The 26,348-nt window shown below is 42.7% G+C and overlaps 1 protein-coding gene across 7 annotated transcripts in view; it reads left to right on the top strand.

Annotated features, from left to right (window-relative positions):
• Positions 1-1,129: 1,129 nt before the first annotated feature.
• Positions 1,130-26,348, top strand: part of EPHA5 (EPH receptor A5) — a 193,056-nt gene continuing 167,837 nt past the window's right edge. For all 7 annotated transcript variants that reach the window (XM_066548094.1, XM_066548095.1, XM_066548090.1 and 4 more), the window contains exons 1-2: positions 1,130-1,237; positions 15,995-16,059. In XM_066548094.1, coding sequence (XP_066404191.1) covers positions 16,021-16,059 — 39 coding nt within the window. In that variant the 5' untranslated portion in view covers positions 1,130-1,237; positions 15,995-16,020. The remainder of the gene's footprint in view (positions 1,238-15,994; positions 16,060-26,348) is intronic.

Below are 26,348 nucleotides of genomic sequence, written 5' to 3'. Positions count from 1 at the left end.
TTTCAATTGCAACTTGCTTGGAACCCTGGTCTTGAACGTTGCACCTTGGAGATAGAGGGTGCCCGTTGCAGGTGCTCAACTTTTGGTTAAGCTTTTTATTATATAAATCAACAGGGGTGAAATGATGGAGGAAGCATGAGGTGAGCAGGGCTCTGGTTAACTCATCTGGCTGCTTATGCACCTGCAAGGCTGGGTTTGGTCTTTATTGGCTCATCTGGAAAAAGTTTCCTCAAGCGAGGAACCAATGTGAGTGAATAAACCTCCCAGAATTAATTTCTTTGGAGGATTTTTTTTTTTTTTTTTTTTTTAGGGAGATGGCCTGGCTGACAACTAGGGTTCTGAAAGGTAAAAACATCTCAGTGTAGAGTGTTTGAACAATACTCTTGGGCACATAGTGTAATTCTTGGGAATGGTCCTGGGCAGGGCTAGGAGTTGGATTTGATTATCCTTGTGGGTCTTTTCCAATTCAGCACATTCTGTGATTCTCTAAAACTAGCTGTGCTGGATTCAGGGCTGTGCTCTGGTGGTGGCTTGGGGTAAAATACACCTGAAACTCATTTTTCTGTCGGCTCCATTACGGAGTTTGTGGCATTTTTGCTTACCTGGCCAGGGGTTAGCCTTCCTCTCAGGCTTGCCACCCTTGTGAGATCGCGGCTTTCCCGGCTCTGAGCTCCGTGTGTAGGTTTTGGCACCGTAACCCGTGACTGCTGCGGGGAGCTCTGGTGTTCCCCGTCCCCCCGAGCGGGCTCGAGGGGCGCCTGGCAGGGACAGCGCTGCCGCCGCTCCCTCGCACGGGCATCCCGGGCGGCCAGAGCGGACACTGGCGGCGCGGTACCCGCTGCTCCCCGGCTCCGGGAGGCTCGGGGGGCGCCGGCCCCCGCACACGGCGGCGGCGGCAGCGGGTCCGCCCCGTCGGGGGCGTCTCCGCGGCGGCGCGGGGCCACCTCCCCATCCCCGCCCCCTGCCTCCCCAGTCGCGGCGGCGGCTGGACGGGAGCGGAGGGAGCGAGTGCATCCGCGCTGCCAGCCCGCCCCGTCCCGTCCTGAGCCGGCCCGAGCGGGCAGCGCTGGGGGGGAGCCGCCGCCCCATGCGCTGAGCGGCGGCGGGATGGGGCCGCGGGGCACCGGCGGCTGGGCCGGCCGCGCCGGGGCGCCGGCTCCCGCTCGGACGTGCCTCCTGCCGCTGCTGCTGCTGTGCGCCGCGCTCCGGAGCCTGCGGGCCAGCCCCGGCAGCGAGGGTGAGCTGACACGGGGCGGCCGGGCCGTCGGGGCAGCGCCCACCCGGGAGGGCGGCCGCCCGGCGGTGCGCGGCTTCAGACTCGGCGGATTCAATTTTGGGACATTCTGGGGAAAGTGGAGATGGGCTGTGCCCGCGGGGATGCGGGCGGCACCGCCGGTGGGGCAGGGGGCTCCCGGCGGGCAGGCTGGCACGGGTGGGTGTGCACAGATGCCTGGGCACGGGCAGCGGGTGTTGCCCTTGTGCGGGGATGGATGGATGTGTGCGGGCGGGTGCGCACGGCGGTGCCTGCTCGCGGTGTGCCCCGGCAGTCGCACAGGTGCATCGGAGCGGGGTGCCGGGCTGGCACCGGGGAGTTCGCACGGGGCAGGGGAGGCTCCCGATGCGGAGCCCTGCAGGCGCCGGCCGCAGTGCGCTTACTTCGTGGCTTAAAATACACGTATAAAAAGGAGATGAAGCCGTGGCGGTGTGTAACCCGCAGCGGAGCGCGGCCGCTGGGGACAGATTTTTTTATGCCTTTGATCTTTGTGAGGCCAATGGCCAAAAACGCGTCCAGGCTTCTTGTCTAGCAGGATGCTTCCAGTCTTTGAAATTGACTGGGATTATTTTCTCCGTGCGTGGTGTGGGCACTGCATGGGGCTTTCTTATATTTTTGGATCCGCGGGCAGGCTGTAATGTGAAAGCAATGGGTGGAGAAGTTCAGCATCTGCAGGGGATGCCAGCGGCTCGAAGCCGGCTGGCGTCGTGATGCACCGTAATTATTTGTGAAACTCCTTTAGAAGGAGGAGGAGGTATGCAGGGGTTTGTAAAGGAAAACCGTACCAGAATTTCAAAGATGTGGCCTGAGGTAACCAGCTAGCTGTAATTTATTTTTGAGAGCGAGAATAATGTGAATTGCAGTTTTCTTTTAAAAAAGAAAAAAAGTGCAGAGGAAGGGGGAGATACTGTTCCTCTGTGTACAAAGATATCTAATATTCAGGAAGTGCATTGGTTTGGGAGATGATTGAAATGGTTTGGCTTTGCTTTGGTTAGATAACAGTGGGCCCAATCCTTCTGCCCCCATGCAATTTCAGATTATTTCACCCATGGGAGCAATGCTGTTGAGATGGCATGGCTGATTGAGAAGGGCTTTCCCTGTTACTCACCTTCGTTTTAGGAAGCATGCTGTCCTGTGTGAGCCCGTCTGCCATGATACCGTGCTGAGAGACCAACAGATGCTCCGAGCCCCGTCTCAGTCATCCCTGCCAGTTCTCGGAAAAGCTGGATATTGCTGACTGAGTCAACGGGACCGTTTGCCGAGCACAGAGGTGCCTCTGCGTGAACAGGCAGCTGCAGAATAGGACTTTTACACGATAGGAAACTACTGGAAAGGATTAATGAAGCTGCCTGGCAAATGGCTTTAGTAGCATCTTCACAGGGAGGTTGCGAGGGAATATTACAGTAATGACGAGCAGTGCGAGCGCTTGCTTCACGGTGTCTCTGCTGCTACTTTTCTCACTGCTGCTCTCTAATTTCCATCTCCTCAGTAAATGCAAAGCTAAAAAGCTGCTGCTAGGAGGGGTCTGACTGTGGACCTGAACTTTTTTTCAGTAAGCGCTGTCCTTCGCTGCGAGGAGATTTATTTGTAAACAAGCATTATTTGACAAGTGCTTCTTGCAGCGTGCCTCCTTTGCCAATTGCTAGGGAGCAGCTCCGTGCCTGGGAATGGCTCGCCCTGCAGTACCTGGAGCCCAGTGCGTGAGCAGCCTCGGGCAGTGGAGCCCTCCTGTGCCAGCTGACACTTGTCGCCAGTTTGGGTTTGAACTTGGCTGCTTCTGGGCTCTGGTGAGAGAGCTTCTCCCCTGGGGTTGGTTCTTCGGCTGGCTCAGAACTTTACCTTTGCTGAGATGGAGGTAGCCATCTTAGACCAGTGAATAATGTTTACAAAAGTTGGTGGTATTGGGTTTTCAGGGTTTATTTTTGATTTAGTATCACTCATCCTGCTCAGCGTGGGTAAACAGCTAGCCAATAACCTGTGCTGTGTAGGCATGGAGCACATCAGTAGTTGCATAGATGATGACAAATTATCAGGATAATTTTTTTCTTTACCCCTGCATTGTGTTTTTGTTTCTCTAAATCATTGTAACCCACAATGACTTCGTGGAATAAAATACATGCAGTTAACAATTCACACTATGTGATGCTCTATTTTACCCTCTAGTGGAGGGAAGTTAGGGGAAAATGCTTTAAAAAAATCTAAGTTATGATTCAGAGGGGAGAAAAAAGTAAATTCATTGTTTTAGTTCCTTATCATGGAAGTAGCTTTTTCCATGAGTTTCAGAATCTCCTGTCATTTTTATGGAGAAGTAGTGAGTGCCCAACCTCTATCACAAATCTAGTCACTTTCATTGATATATCCAAAAATGGATTGAAGGATATAATTGGGAAAAATGAATTAATTTTTCTCCAGCCTTTCCTGTAATAGCATAATAAAACAGATTTTTGTTTTAATCACCTTTCCTCAGTTTATATGTTAAAAGCAAAACATGTAGTGAAAGAAGAAGACTCAATACTATTTCATGCATTTTCAAGTGTTGTTTAGCCATTATTTTTAACTCTTTAGCAGAGCTCATTGTTAAAACTAGACACTTGCTTTTTGCTTTGAGTAATGTTTAAAATTCAGAAATTAGTCCTGATGAAAATATTCCAGAGAGTACCCTGAAAGCATTGTGCAATCTTGTGAAGTGCTGGTATTCCAGAAGTGCATGGTTGCTGTAAAATGCACTCCCTGTGATCATAGGGTCCGAGAGGCAGCCCTGCAGTATGCCACTGGGCTTCCTACACTGCCTTTGGTTTAAAAATGCATGTGTTTTAAATCTTTCTGTTGTAAGTACTAGGGTTTGGGAAGTGGCTTGTATAAATTATTTATGTGGAACACAATGAATGACTGATTTGGTTGAAGACTCCCCCCCTTCACCCTAAACTATATGATTTGTTACACATCGCCCATGGATTTGAAGAGGTTTGCAGATCACATTTGGTCGTCACTTAGATGACCTTAAAAAGTGTCATGTGGGCAAATTATTAAAATAATGGAGTGTGCTATATCTGATTGCTTGTAACAAAGTAATTCCACAAGATATTTGCATAATTGTAATTAAATAAAAAGTATATTTCATTTTTGGGCTTTTCAGCAGAAGTGCTGATGAGGCAGTGCTTAACAATGAAGTGTACTGTTAAGCAAATCAAAAGAAATGCAGTTTGCAAGCATAACATTGACTTAAATAGACAGAGGTGAAAAAGGCAAAATGGATCTTTGGAGTCTGTTGTATTTGTTTTAAGACTAGAAGGATATTATTATTTTTTATGAACTCCTGCTTTTTCTCCTTTCCCTCTTAATTGTTTCAGGGCTTTTTGAAGCTTGCTTTATCTCAAGTATCATTTGTTATTTGAATGAATGAATAAATGAGTACAATTAAAGGGGTGGGTCTGGTGCTGGCAAAAATAAAGGAAGGTTGTAATTTGCAAATTATTCGTGCCAGAGCCTGAAATGAGCCTACCTGTTCTCAGTGTGTTGATTTGTGTGTGTGTGTGTTGTCTCATAGTGGTATATAATTTCTGTGTCATAGCACACAGATAAATGCATATTTAGCTATAACATTACAATGTTTATCTTTAATTAGTGAATTAAGTCTTTTTCAGGAGGTTTTTTTTTTTGGTGTAGTAAAAGCAGGTGGGAAAATAGTCTTAATTTTCATATCAATGTATATAAATTAGTCTAATGCTTCAGATGAAAATACACACTATGAGAATGTTCTGCTTATTAGGTTGTACTGCTTGGCTTAGTATGTAGTGCATTCACAAACTATAGCATTTTGTGTAATTCTGTAGGTGTTGAGTGCTGCTGGCATGCATTTGCCTTGTGTATGCAGAGCAGGTAAGTCTGGACACAGTTCAGTGTGCTCACAGTGCCTTAAGGAGGCTGTAAGGAGTTATCAGTTCTGTATTTGGTGTATTGCAATGGTTCCCTGTGTGCTTGCCATGAGAGCAGAGCATAGCCTCAGTGCCATGTGTTTATTTTACTCACTGGAGTAGTCCCATTAACTTTTAAATTTACTGCAGTGGAATTACTGGTATGAGGAAGGACAGCTCATGTCTAATGGTCTTTTTGGGATCTGTCTGATGTGTGATTTATGGCTTTTCAAGGGGTTTAGAATGACTCAGTCATGGCTTTAAAATGGAACTACTATCCTTTTGACAGTAAAACAACATTTGAAACTCAGCACTTTTAAGTATATGACTAAAAGCATTGCTGCCTAATGACACGTTTTAAACATGGAAATAAACAATGGCAAAGATTGACTCCAAGATAGTGCCTGTTTCCTTCAAAGCTCATCTTAAAAATTGTGATAAATAGTAGAAAACAGTCAAACTGTCTCAAACAATAATTGACTGCTTATAATGTGGTAAATTTTGATACTATAATTTGATGTATAAAGCAGCTATTTGCACATCAATATACAGAGGGGTTAATTCCATGGAAGGAAGGGAATTTATTTGGCTTGTGTGACAGATTCTTCCCCCTTCACTGTTAACTCTCCCACCATTGCCTCACTTTTTAGCTCCAGTATACAGGCCAGTTCCATGTCTGCTGCTCTCTTTCTGCTGAATAAGAAAACAAAATCTTGCCCACGGTGAAATGTTTATTTTTTACACTAAAAATTACCAAGCTTTTTGCAGCAGGCTTGAGGGAGGCACAGGTGGTGAGGTAAGAGCCGGATTTCATAAAATCTGGCAGAAGTTGTAAAGGTGGGACAGCTTTTGACATGGTGTCCTGTGCTCTATTCTTGCTGGTTTTATGCTTTATTGTTCCAAGGATTTCCATGCTGCTTCTGCAAGAATCCCGGTGTCCAGTATGTGCTGAGAAAGTTCAGAGCCCTTAACCTGGGAAAGTCCAGCTGAATTAGCTCAGCTTAGTGATGGTGTTGGACCCTGTTGGCTTTAGGGTCTAGACCCCCCCAGTCTTTCTGACTTGGAGCTGCATTTCTAGAGGTCCATTCCTGTAATTGTGAAAGTGTGCATATACTCGAGTGGAGATGAGCTTTAAACATTGCTCAGGGATGTCATGGAAATTAAGCCCTGCCCCAAAATAAGAAGAAAACAAACTCTTTTTGCAATTTAAAAAAAATATTCTCACTTCCTCTTCAGGAATAAATTGAAGTCTGTAAATGGAATAAGGGCAAAATGAGAGAAACCCCAAACACACACAGATTGGTCACTTTGTAGAAGCACTGAATTTCTTAGTTAAGTGCTTGCTTTTATGGAGGAAAAAGTACTCACTCAGCTCTTCAGTAGGTACTCAACCTATTACTGTCCATTAAAAAGGTTTAAAAAAGAATGTTGTTCTTCTAGTAAAACATGTAAAGGCAGAATTGAAATCTGTCACAAATGCACCTTTCTGAGTAACCATAAGTGCTGCTGAGAGATGAGGCCTCATTTCAACCCGAATGGATTTGAGCTGGGACTTTTTCTTTACTCAAGAATGGTGCAGAAATACTGTGTTAATTATTGCATTGGAACAAATTTTTTAACTTTCTCTTCACTAAATTGGTTTTCTTTGATCTCTGCTAGAAAAACTGATGTGTATTTAAAAAGCTTGTAGAGAATTCTCTTTTTCCTCTGAAAACATATTTTATTCTTAAGGTGTGCCTGTTTTTTGGCACAGGCAGAATGGAGAGCTGGATTGTCCTTTGTTGTGCCTGTCCCTCACTCTGCTCTGTGACGAACTGGACATTGAGGTGACAGGTGAAAGCATTTCCTGCCCCAGCTGCTTTCACAGCCAGCTGTATTGGCAAACCTGAGCACTGGCCTTCAGTAGCTTAAGCTCTCTCTAGGGATTTGTTACCCTTTGAGTTGTCTCTTTGACCTATTATATCTCTTCCAGTCTCAGTTTTGGTATTTGCTATCTCTTTGGTCAGTGCATTATCTGAACCTCTCCGAAGGTTTCATGCACTTATCCTCTTGGAGGTGGAAAGCAATTATCCCTGTCTCCTGCAAGGAAGCTGCTCCAGAGCAGGCAATCAGGAGGAGATGCAAGCACTATGATCCATGGCACCTGGCTGCTGCTGGGTGTGGTAGGTGATGGGTGGGTGGCTGTTTGCAGAGATGCAGAGCTTATTGCCTGCTGTGGACAAGGGTGCTGGGAGCTGCAGGCTGCCCTGGGCTGTGTGTATGAGCACAGCTTTCCTGCTTCTGCCTTGCAGAGAGGGCTGAAGATGCTTTGGGCCAGAATAATTGCCATGGGAACATTTCAGTGGGTGCTGTTTCACCAGGAGTGGTGTTGGTAAAACACGCTCCTTTTCTCTCCCTCTTGCCTGGCATTTGAGTGGTGCAGCAGGTGTGCTAGGAGCACTCTGACCAAGGTGCTCTGGTGACCACTGGCTGGAAGCATGAGTGATGCCTCCTGGAGAAGGTGATGCTATGACAACAGGTCTGGGAATTCCCCTGTGAGGTGATCTGGCATCCCTGAGGAGGAAGGGGATTCCTGCTTCTTGTCTTCCCACTGGCAAGCTCCTGAGAATCTGTTCAGCAAACTGTGCCTTGAACAGGAAACTGTGCATGAACAGCAAACAGTACCCTCAGAGGCTGAGAGCTCCTCAGTGTAGGTGGCTGTGTAGCAGGTGTTGAACCTGTAGGAGAGAGGATAGAACCCTGGGCTTGCAGCCTTTCATGTCATTTTGGTGCAGGGGGCAGTATTGAAGTGTTTTGCCAAGGTGTTAACTACTGGGTTCTCTAACTTGGATCACTTCATGTTAGAAAGAGATCAGAACAACCAGTCTGAACTTAGTAATTCCCAGAGGGAATAGAGGAACACCTGAGAGAAAATCAATTATTCATCATCAGTAATGAGCATTTCTTGATGCTTCTGAGTGGACTTGTATCACTTTTTAAACTGTTTGTCCCAAAACAGTGAAACTACTTGGGGAAATTATCTACATACCTGCTTTTTTAAGATAATTTCTAAAAATAACCCAGTCATTTTGGCTTATCCATCCTTGCTTTACTAATACTCAAAAGCAAATTCTTACTAAAATGTGTTGACAATGTGCTGTTCCCACTAGCTACCTCCACCCTCTTCCCTCCACAGAAATAGAAGGGATAAACTGTCAACCCCCCTGCAAAGCCAGTAGATCATTTTAAACATTTTTTCCTCCCAAATGCTTGCTAAGCATTATGTCAGTTCCTCTTATTTTCTACTTGAATGAATTCAGTGGCAGCAGAGTAGTCATTATTTTTAACAGGAAGGCTTTATTGATGGTGGACAGTGGGATCTTGCAAGTCCACTGGTGCTGAAAGCTGACAGCCTTGCCAGGCCTGGATATACCTGTGCCAAATTTCTTCAGTTTAGATATATGCATAACAGAAATTGATCTCAATGTCTTTTAGGACACCTTTTAGGAACAGAGACCACAGAAGACTGTATTGCTTTTAGTTGTTAATTTGGGGAAGAAGGTGAGATTTCATCTCAGCCCTGCTAGCGGTGTTTTGATTGCACTGAGAAGGTGTTGGGGTGCTAACATTCAGCTTGACTCTGTGTGTACTTGATGAGGTGCTAGCTTTAAGCAGGGTCTTGAAGAAATTGCTTCCTTCAATGGCTGCAGATGCCTTGACAGTGGTTGGAGGCCCTGATCTGCAGGACAGCACTGGTATTTTGTTTCTCCATGCAGGCTGGTTGTCAGGTTGCAGGTGCTGGTTGCATGTTGCACTCAGTGGAAGCTTCTTTTTCTTTCTTAGTGGTAAAGTGATACTTGCCCAGATGGTTACCCAAAAAAGTGGGGCTGCAGCCAGCTTAGAAATCTGCTCTTGTGTTGGTACAGTGTTGTTTCCAGTGAATTTGATGAGTGAGAATGGAAGTGTTTTACAGGCCTTCTTCACAGTGAATAAACCCTTTTCAGTTAAATGGTGATTTTGGTGGGAATAGGAGTGTTTACCATTAAAGAAAAGCAAAACATTCCTGAAGTTTTTAAGTTTCCAGGCACTTTGGTGTCAGGCTAATCCAACCACTTTCTTCCATTAAGTAATGTATGGTGGGAAGAACAAATGACTGCCTCTTGTTTTGACTGGAAATTTTTGTAAGGAAAAACTCTGCAGTTTTCTAATTGTTTTAGTGGGTCAGGTTATCAAAGTGAGCTTTTGGTCTCCCTCCCTGGTGCTACAGCTGGTTCTATGCACATGGGGAAAAAATGCAGCCAACCTGAAGAACTTTGTCAAAGGGCAATATCATTTCCTTGTAAACAGTGTGTTCAAGCAAATTACAGATGTAATGCAGAAATTACTGGATTAAATTATCTAGTTGGTGTTATGATTGCAATTGTCCATCTGGCCTTAAAAATCTATGAATCTGTGATGCAGATTCATTTTGGCTCTTGCTATAAAAGGGAATCATGATAACTTGGATCAGAATGAAGCCAACATAATAAAATATAAATCTGCAGTTAATATTAGTTTGCAAGTTCATTAAGTAGTGTATACTTTCCTCCTCCAGTGGGCTATAAATAATAGGTTCTGCTACAGCTTGTACTCTGACGTAGCTTGTTTCCACTGATGGAAATATTTCAGAGGCTCTTGCTTCTGTGTGTTTTGCCCCTACTCAATGTAGCTCATTAATTCAAGGCATCTACTCCCTGATGACCTTGATTTCTTTCAAGAGATACATTTTTTCATTTGTTTTTGCTGTCATGAGTTATTTTTGACTTTCACTTTTTGGACTACCTTGGATATATACTTTTTAGAGAAACACTTGGCACAACAGGGAAAACTGTTGGACAATGAATGAACTGCAGCAATGAGCTGCAATAAAATCAGTGAAGATTTATGAAGCAGGAAAACTTTGACCCATTATGATGATGATGGAAGATTCCTCTGCTGTCTATGTGTCTTGCTAGTGCTGTGACCCCTGGAAGTACTGGGGGAAGGATGGGGGTGTACGCATTGTAAGGGGAAACGAGCTCTGTTAATGATGATGTTGGCAGCTGTGCCCCCTCCTTTGGGTGGAGGGGAGTAAAGGCATGAAGCTTGGTGGAAAGTCTGTGATGCTATTCTTCTGATGACCTGAGATGAAGTCTCAGGTCAGATGAAGACCTCAGAAGAGGTCTCCTGAGACCTTCTGATGAAGTGCAAAGTGCTGCTGTCAGATCTTGTCCTGCACCTTGACCTCCAGCCAGCAGAAGGTTTCACCTTGTGTTTAATTGTCAGTGAGTGTTCCTGTGAGAGGTTTCTTTAAATGTAGTTGTTCCCACGAGCTGTGAGTGTTGTGTCAGAGCTGGGGCTGCCTTGACCACCCACAGAAAGGTTGGAGGTCCATTGTGTCCTGCAGTGTGTGTGCAAAGGGGGCCAGGAGCCTGGAGGAGGATGTAGGAGCATGACCTTCTTTCACAACGAACTTCAGCTTCAGGCTACCAAAAATAACATTTACATTCCTGTTCAATTTGTAACAATTTTATTAAAGAAAGTTTTCCTTCAGTTGTTAAAAACAAAACATTTTCATTTAAGTGTTAACTTTTATTTAGGTTTAGTGTTAGTTGTTTAGAAATGTGCTACTTTAGAACTCATGTGATGTCTTGAAATATCTGTGCAGGCTTTCAGGAAGGTTTCTTTACTTCTGTTTGTTTTGTGATGGAAGGTGGTTTTTTAGGGTCAAAGTGGATTTTCTTTCCCTCCTGTTTTAGGTATATTTCAGTGAGATAAAAATATATTCTTATGGCTTTACATACGGCTTTATCATGATATAAATTCCATCAGCTTTTGCTATCCCGACCATTTTGCCTATTCTAGAGCTCTTAGTTAGGGTATACTTTGGTAGAGGATGCCTTGTGGTAAACCTTGGCTTGCAAATGGTGCTACTGAAGAGCAGCATTATTCTAGTGTATGATTTATTGGAAATTAGCTCAAAGACCATGGCAACTCTGAAGAGTTCAGTTTTTGTATGTCTACAGAGACTTTGCCCCAGTGTAAGCAGTGAAGGACTTCCTAGAAGATCTTTAGATAATAAAATGGCAGGAGGATGTGTAGCTGGTAGGATCAGAAATACTGCATGTTCTAGACTGTTGGTGGCACATTTTTGTTTTTTAGCTTGGGGGTTTTTTTCCCGCTTGAAATTGGAGTGAAGGAAAAAAAACCCCAACACTCCAGATGATCCTGCTTCAGCCCAGAGCCAGAGGAACCATCTCATTTTAGTGGTGTGATCAAAACAATCCATGAATTGGTGGCTCCTACTTCAAGCATTGTTCCATCATTTTAAGCCTGTCCTGCTTTCTCCTGGGCAAGCTACTGCTGCCACATGTTTTAGGTGGCTGTGCCAGGTGGGGAGCTCTGCTGTGCTGGGGAGAGTTGGTTTAGGGCAGTGTTGAATTTCATGTGCTTCCTCCCAGCCACGGTCCCTGTGTAGCCATGGTTAAGCTGCTCAATGCCAGTTGTATGACCATGACAAGGACATTTGAGTAAAAAGCTATATCCAGGTTTCCTGACAGATTCCCAAGTGAAAAACCACTATTAATTCACCAGCTAGAGTTCAGGGCAAAGGTTTAGATCACGTCTGTTTTTACTCTAACTTGATTGCTCACCTGTAGTAACCAGCCTGTCAGAGGACAAGAGTGTATGCAAACTCCCCAGGCTATTATTCTGTATTAAAAAAAAAAAAGAAGCTGTGGTATGACTTTAGACTTAATCATCATTTATCCTACCCTGAAGGCATGGAAGTTAATGATGATATAGATCTGTGTGGTTTTGTGTTCCCCTTGACTGAGCATTAGAAATAATTAGGGCTTGTGGGATGGATACACTGATGGTGGAGATGAGCAAAAAATATATATTATCTTCCAAGTTTGCTGGCAAAGATACAGGTGCTAAGTGTGTGCTTATGGGGTCTGAGGTTTCTTGCTTTTTTGTTGAGGTAAAGCTAGCTGGTGCTGATAGAAAGGAAGTAGGGATAAAGGACTTCTGTTATTTTGGAGCCTTTTAAGGTTATGGGCCAGTCAGAATTGCTAGTAATTTCTGAAGAGATTTTTTTTTCAGCATGGTTAGCTCTGCAGTATCCCAAGTGCTCCTGAGTACAGCTCTGGGTTATGCTCATGGAGTAGGCAGTGCTGGGGTAAGTCCAGGAGTCACCCAGGAGCTGGCACTGGACCTTTTAAGTGTGCAAGCCTTGCACACATAGCTGGTGGTGCTCCTGGATTACCTCCTTTGGTGTCCTGAGTCTTTGGATTACTTAGTTACTAAACACAGCCAAATACATTCTGACAGTCATCACAGGTTGAATAGGGAGAAATGGTTCTGTTCCTGTTTTCCTCTGTTCCAGGTGTCTTTTTTACCTGCTGTTTGCTCACTGATTTTTTTCCCCCAGCCTGGCCAAGTAGCATTATTTTTGATAAAAATAATTTCAGCAAAAATAATGTTCCTGCCAGGCTGGAAGGTGGTGGGAAGAGAGGTGGTGCTGAGCCTGTCTGGGCTTGTGCAGTGGGACCAGCATGTGCTCCAGTGACCTCTGGGCAGTGCAGGACAGGAAGGCTGCCTGAGAAAGCATCCCCAAAGTGTGCCCCCACTGCCATGGGGAGCTCCTGCACCTGGGCTGTTGGAGGAAACACCCCTCCCTTGGAGTGGGGGATGCTGGGGCCCTGTTTTGAGGCTGCACTGGGGTGGGGTAGTGACCTGCAAATGGTGCAAGTGAAGGACAGACAGACATACTGGAAGTGACTGGGGAGGGTGCTGATGGGGAACATGCAGACACCTTGTATCTCAACAGAGCAAGGGATAATTTGTGTTTATAACCTAGAATTTTGGGGCTTCTCAAAGCAAAACATCTCTGTCCTTGGAGGTGGTTTAGGTTACTGGCTAAATGTATTCATCAGAGCAGATGGATGCAGCGCAGTGGTTCAGATGCTGCAGTGTGGAAGCTGCCCTGAGCAGGGTAGGTGATAGCTGCTCATGGGGCATTCAGTGCCTGCTGTGCCTTACAGCCCCTCAGAGCCTTTCTGAGCTGTGCTGGGAGCCCCTCTGGTCTCCACAGCAGCCCAGAGCCACAGACAGCTTCAAGTCACTTGTCACTTTTGCCTTCTTGGCACATGAGTTTTGAGTTACTGCATGGTGCCTGTCAAAAGGTGTATTCCATCCTATTTACTTATGCAGAATTCAAGAGGATACAAGAGGAATTGAGTCTTTTCTAGCTGGGGATTTGGTATTCATCTCTGCTAGCTGACTCACTAGTCAGAAAATTCCCACTGACTTGACTTAGAGTTGAATGGGCTGTATTATTTTTTCATATGCAGAAAATTATTTTGAATTGGAAGTTAATAACAGCAATTTAAAAATTGTCATTGATAGAAAGATAATACAATATTTAGTTGTATCATGTTCTTTTTATGATCTGATGTTCGAATAAAGCACTTTTTCTTGTTTTTCCTTAATTAGCATGTCATGAAGAAGCTTGTGACATCAAACACAGCATCTAATTACATTCATTAGTAGCATCTCCAGGACAACTTTTAATTAAGTTGAACAATGTAGATCAATACTTGTTTTGCATCCATTGCAACTTAACGACAGGAATATACTGTTCTGCACAGCTTAATTACAGTGATTGTAATAGAAGGAATTTGAGTAAACCTGCCATTTTAGCAACTTCATTGCTGTCTCTTGCTTTTTAAAATAGTATATAGTTATAACATGGGATGTGTTGTTTATGTGTCTTATTTTGAAGAATATTTTGGGGTCATTCTTTTTATCCCAAGAAAATAGAGTGTAGCTCAAGAGCACTTGGTTGGCAGTGCTTGGCTTCAGCTGAAGCAGGAGAAATTAATTACCATTTTACCTGGAGACTTCACAAGGGGAAAGGCTGGGCGTAACTGGGTGGCATATCTGGTGGTAGGTGATAGCAGTAGCTTTATTTTGCACAGACTCTGGGGTGGAAAGCCACCTGATTGTATGTTTACTTACTGTGAATACAGTCCAGTGTAGTCTCTGAGTATTGCTTCCACCACATGTCCTGTAGTTTGGTAGCACTGACAGCTTCCAACTGTTTCTGCTTTTGGCAGGAAAAAGCAATCCAGAAATGAAAACCCTGAGCCACCAAATGTGTTTTTTACTCAACATAGCAAAAATATACTTGACTAGGCAGAACATGTATGCCTTGTGGTAGTGTCCTGCATTAATACTTGCATGCATTGTGAAAATATCTGGATAGACAAATCACTTTTAAGATAAGTGTTTGCCCAATCTGAGAACTCTGTGTTGTATTTTTTGTGTTTTGGCCTGATTTTGTGTACAAGGGACTTGTACACAAGTCAGCCTTCAGTGCAGTACAATGATAAAGACCAAATTGATTTAGAGAACTTTGGTTTTTTTCCAAACGAAATCAGTTGCTTAGCCTTCCTTTGTTTTTAAATATTTCTTAATATTTTAAAGGAGCAAGCTTTGCAGTATAGTACTTCTGGATTTTCTTACTGTGCCTCCATAAATGGTGTAACCCTGAGGGTTAGTTATGATACATGCCTTCTTCAAATTTGTGCTTACAGCTTGTTTGTTTTTTTCTCTGTAGCAATCTTTAAGTACTTACATCATTGCAATTCTAAAGAAAAGAACACAAAACCTCAGCACCCATTTCAAGCTTGTTCTTGGTCTAGATAATCACGTGCTAGATAGTCCTGAAAGTCCAATTACCAAAACTTCCAGTGAGATTTTTAAAGAGCACGCAGGGTGGACGTCAGGAATTGAAGACCCAGGGAAGTCACTTCCTTTTCAGGAAGAATATGAGGACAAAAAGTGAGGTCTTATGCAAACAAATATACTGAGAGAAGTGAGTCTTGTAATCTGATGAAGTATGCTATTAAGGTAGACAAAAGTTGCTCCTAAATTGAGATTTTGGATGACAATTGATGATTCAATCTTCTGCCTAGGAGATTTAGAGCCCTGGGTGCAGGAGGTAAAAGCTCAGCACCAGAAGCTGCCACTGTTTTTCTTAGCTGGGTTAGGTTTGTGTGGATTTAGTCACTTCTCACTTTTTACCCAATATTTCAGGTAATAAGAGAGGGAAAAAATGTTACAAACTTGGCAATAGGTTTTTTTTTGCTCTTTAATGTAAATTGTTGGTTGCTTGTGTGACTTAAAGTTGTTCATGAATTTTTGTGTGTAGAAGACAAAAGATCCCTTGCATAGCTTATAATGAAGATGTCAAAGACTTGGAGGAAAATGTGGAAGAGGAAGAAAATTATAGATTGCTGATGAAATTAATACTTGCACATATAATACTTAAAAAATTCCTGTTTCACTTTTGTCCTAAGGGCCTGATTATGCCAAAAAATACATACCACCTTAGAAGAAATGTGTGTATAAACTTTTAAAGATGTTTGTGAGTGTATATTTTTACCTATATACTGTATGTCTGACATATACATGTAAACACACAGTGTGCATGAGGTACTTATTCCCCTGGCAGGTCAAGGTCCTAAGAATGTGCAGGATCCGGATTTTGTAGAAGTTCAGTGCATTTGCAACTTGGTTTATGTGGCAGATCTCAAAGGAATAAGCTAATGGATAGAGAGAATTGTTTTCATTGTATGACCTCATTGTTAGAGGAGTTATTGCATTGTTATTTTGCTTTACAGAAATTCAACTTCCCTGGTTAATTATAAACTATCTGTTTACCAGAGCCATCCATACCTTGAAATATCTGCTGAAGTTTGTAATCCATCTGTGTTCTTTAACAGTTTTTTTCTTTTATTTTCAGTGAATTTACTGGACTCACGTACAGTAATGGGGGACCTAGGATGGATAGCCTACCCAAAAAATGGGGTAAGTCTCTGCTGTTGTTTGCTTTCTCTCTCCCAGATTGTACTAATCGTTTCCATTCGGAAAGTAGACTACTGGGTTTAAAAACTCTCTAGAGTGATTTGTCGGCAATGGAGGGAAAAAATAAATAAAACAACAAGTTGTGACTGAAGAAATGGAGCTGTATGGCTAGGGAATTGATTTATTTATGTAGCAGAGCCAGCCACAAGTATTAAAAAAATAATCATGAGTCAGCCTTCTCACTCTTCCCCCATCACCAAGAAAATCCATGAGGTTATTTAAATTTCCCTTCAATTATAAATTCTTGGGTTTTTTCTTGAGTCTTTGCGGTAAATGTGGAAAACAATTTTTTGGCAGTTAGCTTCTGAAGAGCAAGATCTGGAAGATCATTGTTAGCTTTAAATGAACAAGGCTGTTCACAAATACATCTCAGATTCATGGTAAAGTTCTGGGACTTGATAACACTGAAACAGGAGGTGAGTTCTAAGCACCTTGAAGAGCCTCTGTCCCTTACCTATATTAAGAGCTGTTCAGCCTCAAGAGGAGACAACTGAAACAACAATGTCTGTGAGTGAAGGGAGGCTGCCAAGAGGATGGAGCCAGGCTCCACTCAGTGGTGCCAAGCAATAGAACAAGAGGCAAAGGGCAGAAGCTAATACACAGGAAGCTTCACCTGAACATGAGGAAGAACTTGGTTATTGTGTGGGTCATCATGGGTTATTGTGTGGGTAACAGGTTGCCCAGAGAGGTTTTGGAGTCTCCCTCACTGAAGATACTCAAGAACTCTCTGAACACAATCCTGTGCCAAGTGCTCTGGGGTGGCTCTGCTTGAGTAGTGAGGAGGGACCAGATGACCCACTGTGGTCCTTTCCAATCTGACCCATTCTTGTGATTCTGCAGCTGAAAGAACCTGGCCTCCTAATTTTATACTTGAAGTAAATGGTGGAGTTTGGATGCATTAATACCCTTCAGTGTATCTGCTTGACCTGACTGCATCACACGAGCACTCTTGGCTGTGATTTTTGGTCTTTGATTTGGGGCATCTGCAATGCTGTACTGTGACAGAGATTTAGTGCAGTCTTGAAAGGTTGATTTCTGCACCATGCTGGGTTTTCCTGTCAGTTCCTGAAATGCCATGAGCACTGTGTGAGGTGAGAAAGCATCCTAAGTTAGAAATGCTTCATGACTGAGCCCTCCAACAGAGCGAGTCTCAGGAATGTGTTATTCCAGAGTTTTAGTCACCAGATGAAACAGACTGCATAATTGTCTTGGACTCCAGTTGGATTGTTATATAGATGGTGTTTATATAAAATTCAGCCAACCTTGAAAAAAAATATATATTAGACAGTAAATTAAAGTTTGGCTTTCCATATATTCTGTGTGGATGAAAGGTTGTGGAAATGGCAGCCTCACTTGGACAAGCTGCATGTTTACAGGCACTGGTTACAGCAGGGATGTGAAAGCTACACAGGGATCTGAATTTATTTTCAATTCATTCCAAGATCTAATCCTGTTAGGGTTAGTCTGTAACCTTTTTTTTTTTAATCTATTGATTTAAAGCTGAGAATAAAACTTACTTGACTTGCTTGTGTGGCCATCAGAATGACCAGTGCCAGATATGCTGGCAGAGCAATATTTTGGTGCCATGATGTGCCATAAGGATCCCAATATCCCATCCCTTCTTAAAGGATGGTTTTATTTGTTTTTTGAACATCATCTGGTATTTTTCCTGTGGTATAAGCCCAATTCTGGTATATCCCAATGCCCCTAAAAGAATATCTGTAGAAAAACAGGGCTGAGAAGTTCAGAATGCTTCTGAGTCTGTATGTGTAGATGAGTAAATCAAAAGCTAACTATCCTATACATAACTCACAACTGTATCTTTTCATTATTAAGGGAAACCTTCCTATATTTACAAGCTCAGTTTCCAAAGAGCACATCAAAGTACACTCAGGAATGCCAAATTAAAGGTTACTGACTCAATAGGGAGATTTTTTTTTTACATTAATTAACTTCTGCTTTGTGTTTAAAAGTGAATTAGGCAGTTGGTTTTCAAATTTCCAGAAATCTCATCTTAATCTTCTTTGTTTTCATGGGACATTATAAAAATCCAGGAGGTTAGTCCAACTGTCTTTATTTTTTCGTCTAATATATTTGCAGTATTTTATGAGCACTAAAAAAGGTCTTTCCAGAGTTACTTCTCTAATTGCTATATCTGCTCTGCAATCAGCTACACTGCAGTTACACAATCTTTGCTTAATTTTTTTTACAGTATCTACCAAATGTAAGTATTTAAAGTCACTCTTTCTTCAGGATTTGAATTTGGAAAAGGAAGGAGCTTTAACTGTCATCTGATAGAGGCATTCTTGTGTGTTTTGGGGCATTCTCATACAAATTTGTTATCTCAGGATGTTCTCCTAGGGAAAATTTTCAAGGTCCCTGTATCTGTCTGCACAGTCCCCCCTGAAGGAAAGGAGCAAGAATGTCAGGATGTGTCACACTTTGCTGTGCCAGAGTGTGTAGATACAAACCACATTCTGAAGTAAGCTTCTCGATGCATGGTGTTTCACTATTGCTGTGGACAACATACTGTGGAGTACAGTCACTATTCAACAGTGGTGCAGTTCCAACTGAAGATACATTGGTTCTCTTCCAGTGTTGCTGCTTCTCCACTTGATTTTAACTTAAATACTTTTCTTAGAACTATAAGTGCTAGAAGTAGGAGACTGTAGCGGGGCACAGTTGCTGTTAAAGAAAGCAAGTGTTTAGTCTTTGGCATTGTATGGGAGTGCTTGGGAGAAATTATCTTTATACCACAAAGGCTCAAGCTGGTAGGTTTTGAAACCAGATTTCCACATGTAAAACAAACAAACAAAATCCCACAAAAAGCCCCTACTGAGACAATTGGGATAAGAGGTCCAGGCAAGCCAAATGAACTTGCTTTTGGCAGATCCTTTGTAGATATCATAGTCTAAGCTTCTATTACAGCTGTGTGCTTTGTTAATGTTTGTATATTGAATATTTAAAACATTTCATGCTCCAAAAAGATCCAGTTGCCCTTGTTTAGTCTCTTGTTCACCTCATTTTTTCTGAACACAACGGGAAAATGTGATCTAACATGAGAAATGAAAGCAGCATTGTATGGGAAGGAGGCTGACTCTCCAGCCTGGAAACAGATCAGGAATAAAAGTAGACCTGTTTTGTGCTCTCATCTCAAATGAAGAAGCACTGTAGCAGCTAATGTCCCCACAAGATCAGACCTTGATGCACTGCTGAGCAGTGTGTGCTGGCTCACCTTGTGAGAAGTGGGTTTTATGGGAAGGGAGAAGAGCACTTCAGCCAAGTCTATCCTCTGAAGCGCTGTGTCTGGCGAGGCACTTACCTGGTACTGGTTTGGGTGGTGGCCATTATCCTTGCAGCCTGGTTGGCCTTCATATTCCCCATGCACATAGAAGGTAGGAAAAATCCCCCTTCTTCCTTCATATGGAGTACTGAGGGATGCATAGGAATGAGATGACTGAAATATGCTATGGCCAAGTTGGGCTTTGAAACAATGCCTTCTGGTGTGAAGAACCAGCTGTTGAGCAGGAGAAAGGGCTTCCTTATTTCTGCTGCTTTTCCCCAAAGGATAAGTAAATTGCAGTAGTGTGGCTTCCTGGCTGCCCTGTGTGGGTTCAGCAGCTTGCAGCAGTTGTGCAGTCAGCTCTTAAACTTGCATTTTATCTGTTAAAAGCATGAGCAGAGTTCCTGTGATGTTCTCGTGGCCATGGAGCTTAGAAAAGGGACTCTCTTCCTGACAAAAGAGCACGGTCAGCATGGAAAATACTGTTCTTTGTGTGCTCAGGTTAGGAATTGATCCTCTTATTACATGCCAAAGGGACAATTTTGATTTATTTCTGCAGCTCTTGTAAGTTTCTTTTAACTTGAAGGTGGTTATTGTAATTACTAGAGGCTATATCAGGAAAGTCTGGTCCCTCTTGTGCAGTAGGAAGCCCTCCAAGCACATGAACAAAACCAGTCAGGTTTTCTATTAAAGGCTTGTACAGCAGGTCTGCAAAGTCTTTTACCTCTGGACCGATTGCTGGGGCAATGCTTAGGATTGCCCAAAGTGGGCACATCAGAGGTTTGTGTGTGCATTGCACGTGGCTGTGACACTGGACAGCTCTGACCTGCAGGAAGGGCCTGTGCTTCTCTGTGCTAAACATACATTTTTATCCTATGGAAGCTTACAGTGGTCGGAACAAGAGTAAGTGCTGTGACAGAAATAGTCAGGTGAGGTCAGGCAGTGTTTGTGGGCTATATTGCATCCTCTTCCTCCCTTGACTGGGCAGGAGGCTGTGTCATGCGTTTCAGCTTGCTGCAAAGCCATAGCAGGGGCTACAGAGCAAACCCATGCTGTGCAGTTTTACTTGTTCTGGCCAAGTGAAAACAAAGTTGGTGATTAAAATATATATATATTTTTTTAGCTGGTTTGATTTATTCAGCAATTATATCTGATTTTTGTTTCAGTGGCCCTTATAGGGCTGATTTACTTGTTTGACCCTCCCTCCTTTCACTGTTACTTTAAAATTCCTTTTTTTTCAGATTAGAAGTACTATTTTTCTGTCCAAATCAGAGTGCTGCACACCTGCTTTGCTTTTGCACAAAGGGTTCTCTTCCATCTCCTCCACCTCACACTGATTTCCCTGAACTTCCTGTAGCACAGAACAGGAAAGTCTCTGTGGTCCTTGGGGTATTGCTTCTGTGCTGTGGCTCATTGCACAGCTCCATGTGATGGCTTTTTTTTTTCCCTTATGCTCAAACTGGAAAATAAGTATGTACTGAAGAACCCAAGGAGATGTTAATTTTCTGCAGTGATTTTCTGCAGGAGGGAGCTAGATGATTTCTTGCACATGGACAGCAAGAAGGAAAGCAATTGCCCCTCCTTTGGGGGGGTTAGTAAGGCCAAATACTGAAAGTTGGGTAAATTGAGCTAGACTGATTCTACAAGTTGTTTCTAATTTATGTAGGATATTGGTCTTGATTTTTTTTTTGTTTGGTTGGTTTGGGGTGTTGTTTTTTGGTTTGGTTAGGTGGTTTTTTTTCGAAGCAGCATTTCTGGCTTATTTTTTTGAGGATAGGTACCCTAGGGTGCCTCTTTAAAGTTAAAATAACAGCAGTTTTAGATTACTCAGCATGATTTGGGAATAGATTCTCTTGCCCTCTGTCAATCCTAGTTCAGATAGAGATTTAACACAGGAATCTTGGATTGGAGGCAGTGCTTGCCCTCAGGGATAGAAATAAAATAAAGGGGGAGGGATGAGGGCTAGTGAAAGGAGAAGGAGGATTCTTGGCACCATTGAGCTGTGTCATGTAGTTATGATTATAATTGGCATTTTCAGGGCAGTACTTTTGGCAGCCTGTGGTTTTTTTTCCTGCAAATGCTGCTGCTCGTCTGTGACCAGCATAGGAAAGGAATTGAGAGGGATCTGCTCTGTGGTTTAACCCCTGCCAACAGCTAAGTCCCACACAGCTGCTTGTTCCTGTCCCTCTCCCCAGTGGGATGGGGGAGACAATCAGAAGGGTTAAAGTGGGAAAACTCATGGGCTGAGATCAAGGCAGTTTAATCAGTAAACTAAAAACCACTTGTGCAAGCAAAGCAAAGCAAGGAATTCCTTCCCCACTTCCCAAGGGCCAGCAGGTGTTCAGTCATCTCCAGGAAAGCAGGGCTCCATCACAAATAACTGTGACTTGGGAACTCAAATGCCAAGGATATTCACTCTGAATGCCAGGATATTCACTCTGAATGTCCTTCCCTTCCTTCTTCTCCCCAGCTCTGTATGCTCCATATGGTGTGGAATATCCCTGGGGTCAGCTGGGATCAGCTGTCCCAGCCGTGTCCCCTCCTAACTCCTTGTGCACCCTCAGCCTTCTTGCTGTAGGGCGGGGCGAGAGCCACAAAAGGCCTTGACTCTGTGTAACCTCCCCAAGGAAAACATCCCTGAATTATCAATATTCTTTCCAGCACAAATCCAAAACATAGCCCACACCAGCTACCATGAAGAAAATTAACTCTATCCCAGCCAAAACCAACACGTATTCTAACATATAAGAATGCAATTTAAACGTTAGCAGGAAGCATGATGGAAGTAATACTGAGCAGCTGAAAAACTGTAAATGGCACCCTAAAAGCCTGCAATTTGGCTGCTTTGTTTATATGTACACATTTTTGTACATGCACACTTGAGTGAGAAACAATACTGCATGTCCAAGGGTTTGAAGTAAACTGTGTAATCCAAGCCCAAGCAGTAGTACCTAATGTTTTCTGTTATATACCAAATAAAGGAATTTTACACAAACCATGTGTGGGGTGATGTTGAGCTCAAGAGTTGAAACATATGGAGTGTTTTTTCCCCACTAGGATTTATTATATATATAATTATATATATATAGCTATATATATAGTTATACATCTGTCCTCTGTGACTCTCTTTCTGGTACTTCATGTCCATGGTCAGTTTTACTCATCCCATGGGGCCATGATGATGTGTCTTCTTTTGGTTGTGCTGCCTGCTTAGTGTGCCAGAGTCATGCATGCTTGTTTTGTATAGCATAACTCAAAAAAAAGAGCTTGAGCTTTGGGTTGGGAAAGAGGTTATTTAACCAGAGGTTAATAATGCAACTGTATGAGACCCTTGTGGTATTTAACTAATCTGTGTTTTAAAGCAGAACTGACTTCATGTTTCCAACTCTGAAAGCCCCAGAAGGAGAATGAAGATGCTGGAGTTCAGTGGGAGTAGGGCACTGCCGTGAGAGGTAAATTTGGCCAGCAGACTACTGTCCAAACGGGTGGATTTCCCTGCTGAGTTGGTGATGCTCATAGAGCTGCATTTGTTTCACAAAGCTTTATTATACCAATCCAAATCTAAAGAGATCAGCTTTGCAATGGGGAATTGGATCTTGTGTGAGAAGGCTGATGGAGTTGGGTGTAGCACAGAGTCTTGGGCTGGCCCACAGCCAGAGAGGAAGGGAAAAAGCTTTCATCCAGGGTTGCAATGGGTAGGACAAGAGAAGCAGAATTTGTTTCATCTAGACTGGTTCAGGTGAGATTTGATGAAATGTGGCTTCTAATGGTTAGTCTGTGGGGCAGGTGTGGGATTTCTGTCACAGGAGGTTTCTGACAGCAGGTTGGACTCTCTCTGCTACTCTGGTCAAGCTGAGTTAATCTCTTCTGAAGGAACAAACCAGGTGGTCTGCTCTGACCTATTGCAGCCCTAAGTCTGAAGCCCTTCTGTCTGAAAGTTTGTCCTGACTCTGTCTATGGTGAGATCTGTTTTTGTTTCCCTCTGAAATTTGGTGTGCCTTTTTTTTTTTTTTTTTTGGGGGGGGGAGGGGGAGTGAGTATTGGTGGGTGCTGGGTGTTGTTGTTTTTTTGTTATTATTTGTTTGTCTTTTCTTATTTTTTTAATCTTGGCCTGACTAAAATCAGGTTACTGCTACTCATCCATCAACCTGCATTTAAGATCCACTCTTGATACCTGCAACATATTAGCTGGAGTATGTATCTGCTTTTAAAGATACTCATGCTAGACAAGAGTTCTCATTGTATAGCCTTACCATTTAATTCATGTCCTTTCTCATATCTCCTTTTGTATCTGAAGTCTAATCTTTTCACTCCATTTGAGACTGCTCTTGTTGTCGTGTCCTCTCAGCTGGCTGCCCTTTGGTTGTGTGCTGTTGACATAAATCAGCATTTATTTGGGAGCAGCATCTGGCGAGGTGTAGGCCTTATTAAAGGAGATCTAAAATGCCTAGAGTACTCTGAGGTATTGTAAAATAAATTAATGCTAGTGAGATTAGGAATAAAGCAAATCTTTATCTTGGCTAGAACTGTATTACTGGAATAATATATTCTACATGGGAAAAAATAAAGGTTGATCCTTCAGTATATCATTTTGTAAATACTGTTGTCAGCATTAGGTTCCTCCACACAGGCTCATTGGGCAAACAATAATCTCCTTTCATGGTAAAATGTCTTATTTTTTCTCTAGTGTCTAGGAATTACATTGGGGGATAAAAGAGCTTTGAAGAGCTTTATCTTCTAAAACCATTGTTTTCTTTGTTGCTTTTGTGCCAATTTCAGAAATATTGGTATCCAACAGTTAGTAACCATACAATTAAAATGTATTAATGTAGTGCATTCATGGAAAATCTGAAACTATACAGAATAAAATATTACCATTACAGAACGCATATGCAACAGCCCAGGGTTTCCAAAACATGCATTAGGATTTTATACCTTATTTTATGAATTTTTGAAGTATGTTTCTTACTGGTTCATGTGCCGTATATATATATATATATCAGTGGGTTACTTATCACTTAATTGCATAATCATTTTATAAGACTTCAAATGCACTGGCCCCATTTGACAGCATATATTTTTCCTCAGGTTAATGGTGCTTTTTTTGGTAACTAAATTCAAGAATGCAGTCCTGTTTGATTTTTTTTTTTTTGATGTTACTTATTCAGGAAAGCCAGCCCAAAAAAAACCATTAAAAAGAAAGAATGCTAGCTTCAAAAAGGTAAACACCTAGTAGGTGTGTTCAGAAGGAGAACATTTGAAATGCAAAATTCCTCAAAATAGTGTTAAGATGGAAGCTGGTATTTTGTCTTCATGGCAAGCCATTGCCTTGTGTATACACAGTGAATGAGGACAATAAAAATAGAGAGCTAATTTGAAGACCCTTCACCTAGCTGGAAACCTGAAAGGAGAGCTTTCCAATTGACTGTTGTGTTGCTGCAAAGTCCTGGTATGTGGTTATCCTACTATTAAGAAACAGTTCAGCAGCTGAACATCTAGGATTGTTAGAACAAACTTTCATCCATTTTTCAAGTCATTAATGGAAGTCATTCAGGATTTTCTGTTTGCTTGTCCTGATCAGAAAAACAGGGTGTTTTTCAGTTGCTGAAGGCTACATGCACATAAGTGGAAGGTGAGGCTGGGTTCTTGGCTATTGAAAGAAAATTACAGTGTTTTATTTCAAAGTTCTTCTTGTCCCAGTATATTTTGGGTTGATAGTCTTAATTTATCTTCAGGCATCTTCATTTTGAGGGAAAAGGCATACTGAGCTATATGATTTAGTGTGTGCAAGTAAAACAGTAACCATGAGGCCTGTTGGTTTAATACTGAAAGTACTGTACCAAAACAGATTGGAGTTTAAATATGAGCAGTACACATGGATGCAAATCATGCTTTGGAGGCTTTTTTGTTAACTCTGCTCCAAAGAAAAGTGGTAGCTCCTTCTCTCCAGCCTTTAGGCTCTTCAACATGAGTGATGAAGCACTGTTGAGGAGAGTGTGGGTGACACCTGGCTATCAGTCATCTCTGAGGTACCCGTGTGATATTGTATGCTGTCAGGCCACTGTGATTGATGGTCTGCACCCCATGGGATGAACAGTGAGTAGAAAAGAAATGCAGAACATGGTTTGGCTGCTTCCTCTGCCAGGGCAGAGGATTTGGGGGGAAAAAAATCTACTGAAATAGTCTCAAAATATAAAGACTGTGCCATCCTGAGGGGAGTTGTGAGTATTTAGGGTAGAGAGCAATTATTTCTTCCATGTGTGATGGGACATCACTGATTCTTAATTCTATTTCAAGATGATTTACTGAAGACACATCTGTGATGTAGTAGTGATCTGCATTTAGGAGTGAATGACAGCTTGCATGTTAATTTGATCCTCACCTACCCCTGTATGATCTCTGTGGTCTTAGTAAGGAATAATCCATGGATGAGTTGCCAGTTAGCTGCAGGGAGGAGGCAGGATTGGGCCCTGGGGTTGGTAAGGATGAAAGCTCCCCTGAGAAGAGTGGGGACTGTGGATCAGCATGGTGTGATGGAAGAGGTGTAGAAGAAATTGTCTGCTGAGCTGGGCATGCCTGGGACAGCTCAGAGAAGGCTGATGATGGCAAGGAGTAAGATTGCTGGTGGCTTTCTAAAGCCTGGAGCTGTCAGATCAGGCTGAGACTTTCACACAGTCCTTTATTTGCTTCCTTTTGCTGCATTCCAAGAAGGAAAGTATTATTAGGTACTTGGTTCTTGCCAAAATGCTTTGATAAGCATTTAGCTTATGTGTTCTTCTTTATTTATCTTTGTCATCATTATTAAAGCAAGTGCCAGGCAACTCCTTTGATTATATTTAATTCTTGACTTTACAAAATGAGGAGTTGAAAAAATAAAGTTCAAAAAACCTTGTCAAAAAAGTAGATGCATTTAAATTTTCAGAGAAGTTCCCCATTACTAAAGCCTGAA

The sequence above is a fragment of the Molothrus aeneus genome, chromosome 4 (assembly GCF_037042795.1).
Source record: "Molothrus aeneus isolate 106 chromosome 4, BPBGC_Maene_1.0, whole genome shotgun sequence".
Taxonomy (NCBI): Eukaryota; Metazoa; Chordata; class Aves; order Passeriformes; family Icteridae; genus Molothrus; species Molothrus aeneus.
This window is presented reverse-complemented; position numbering and strand designations above follow the sequence as displayed.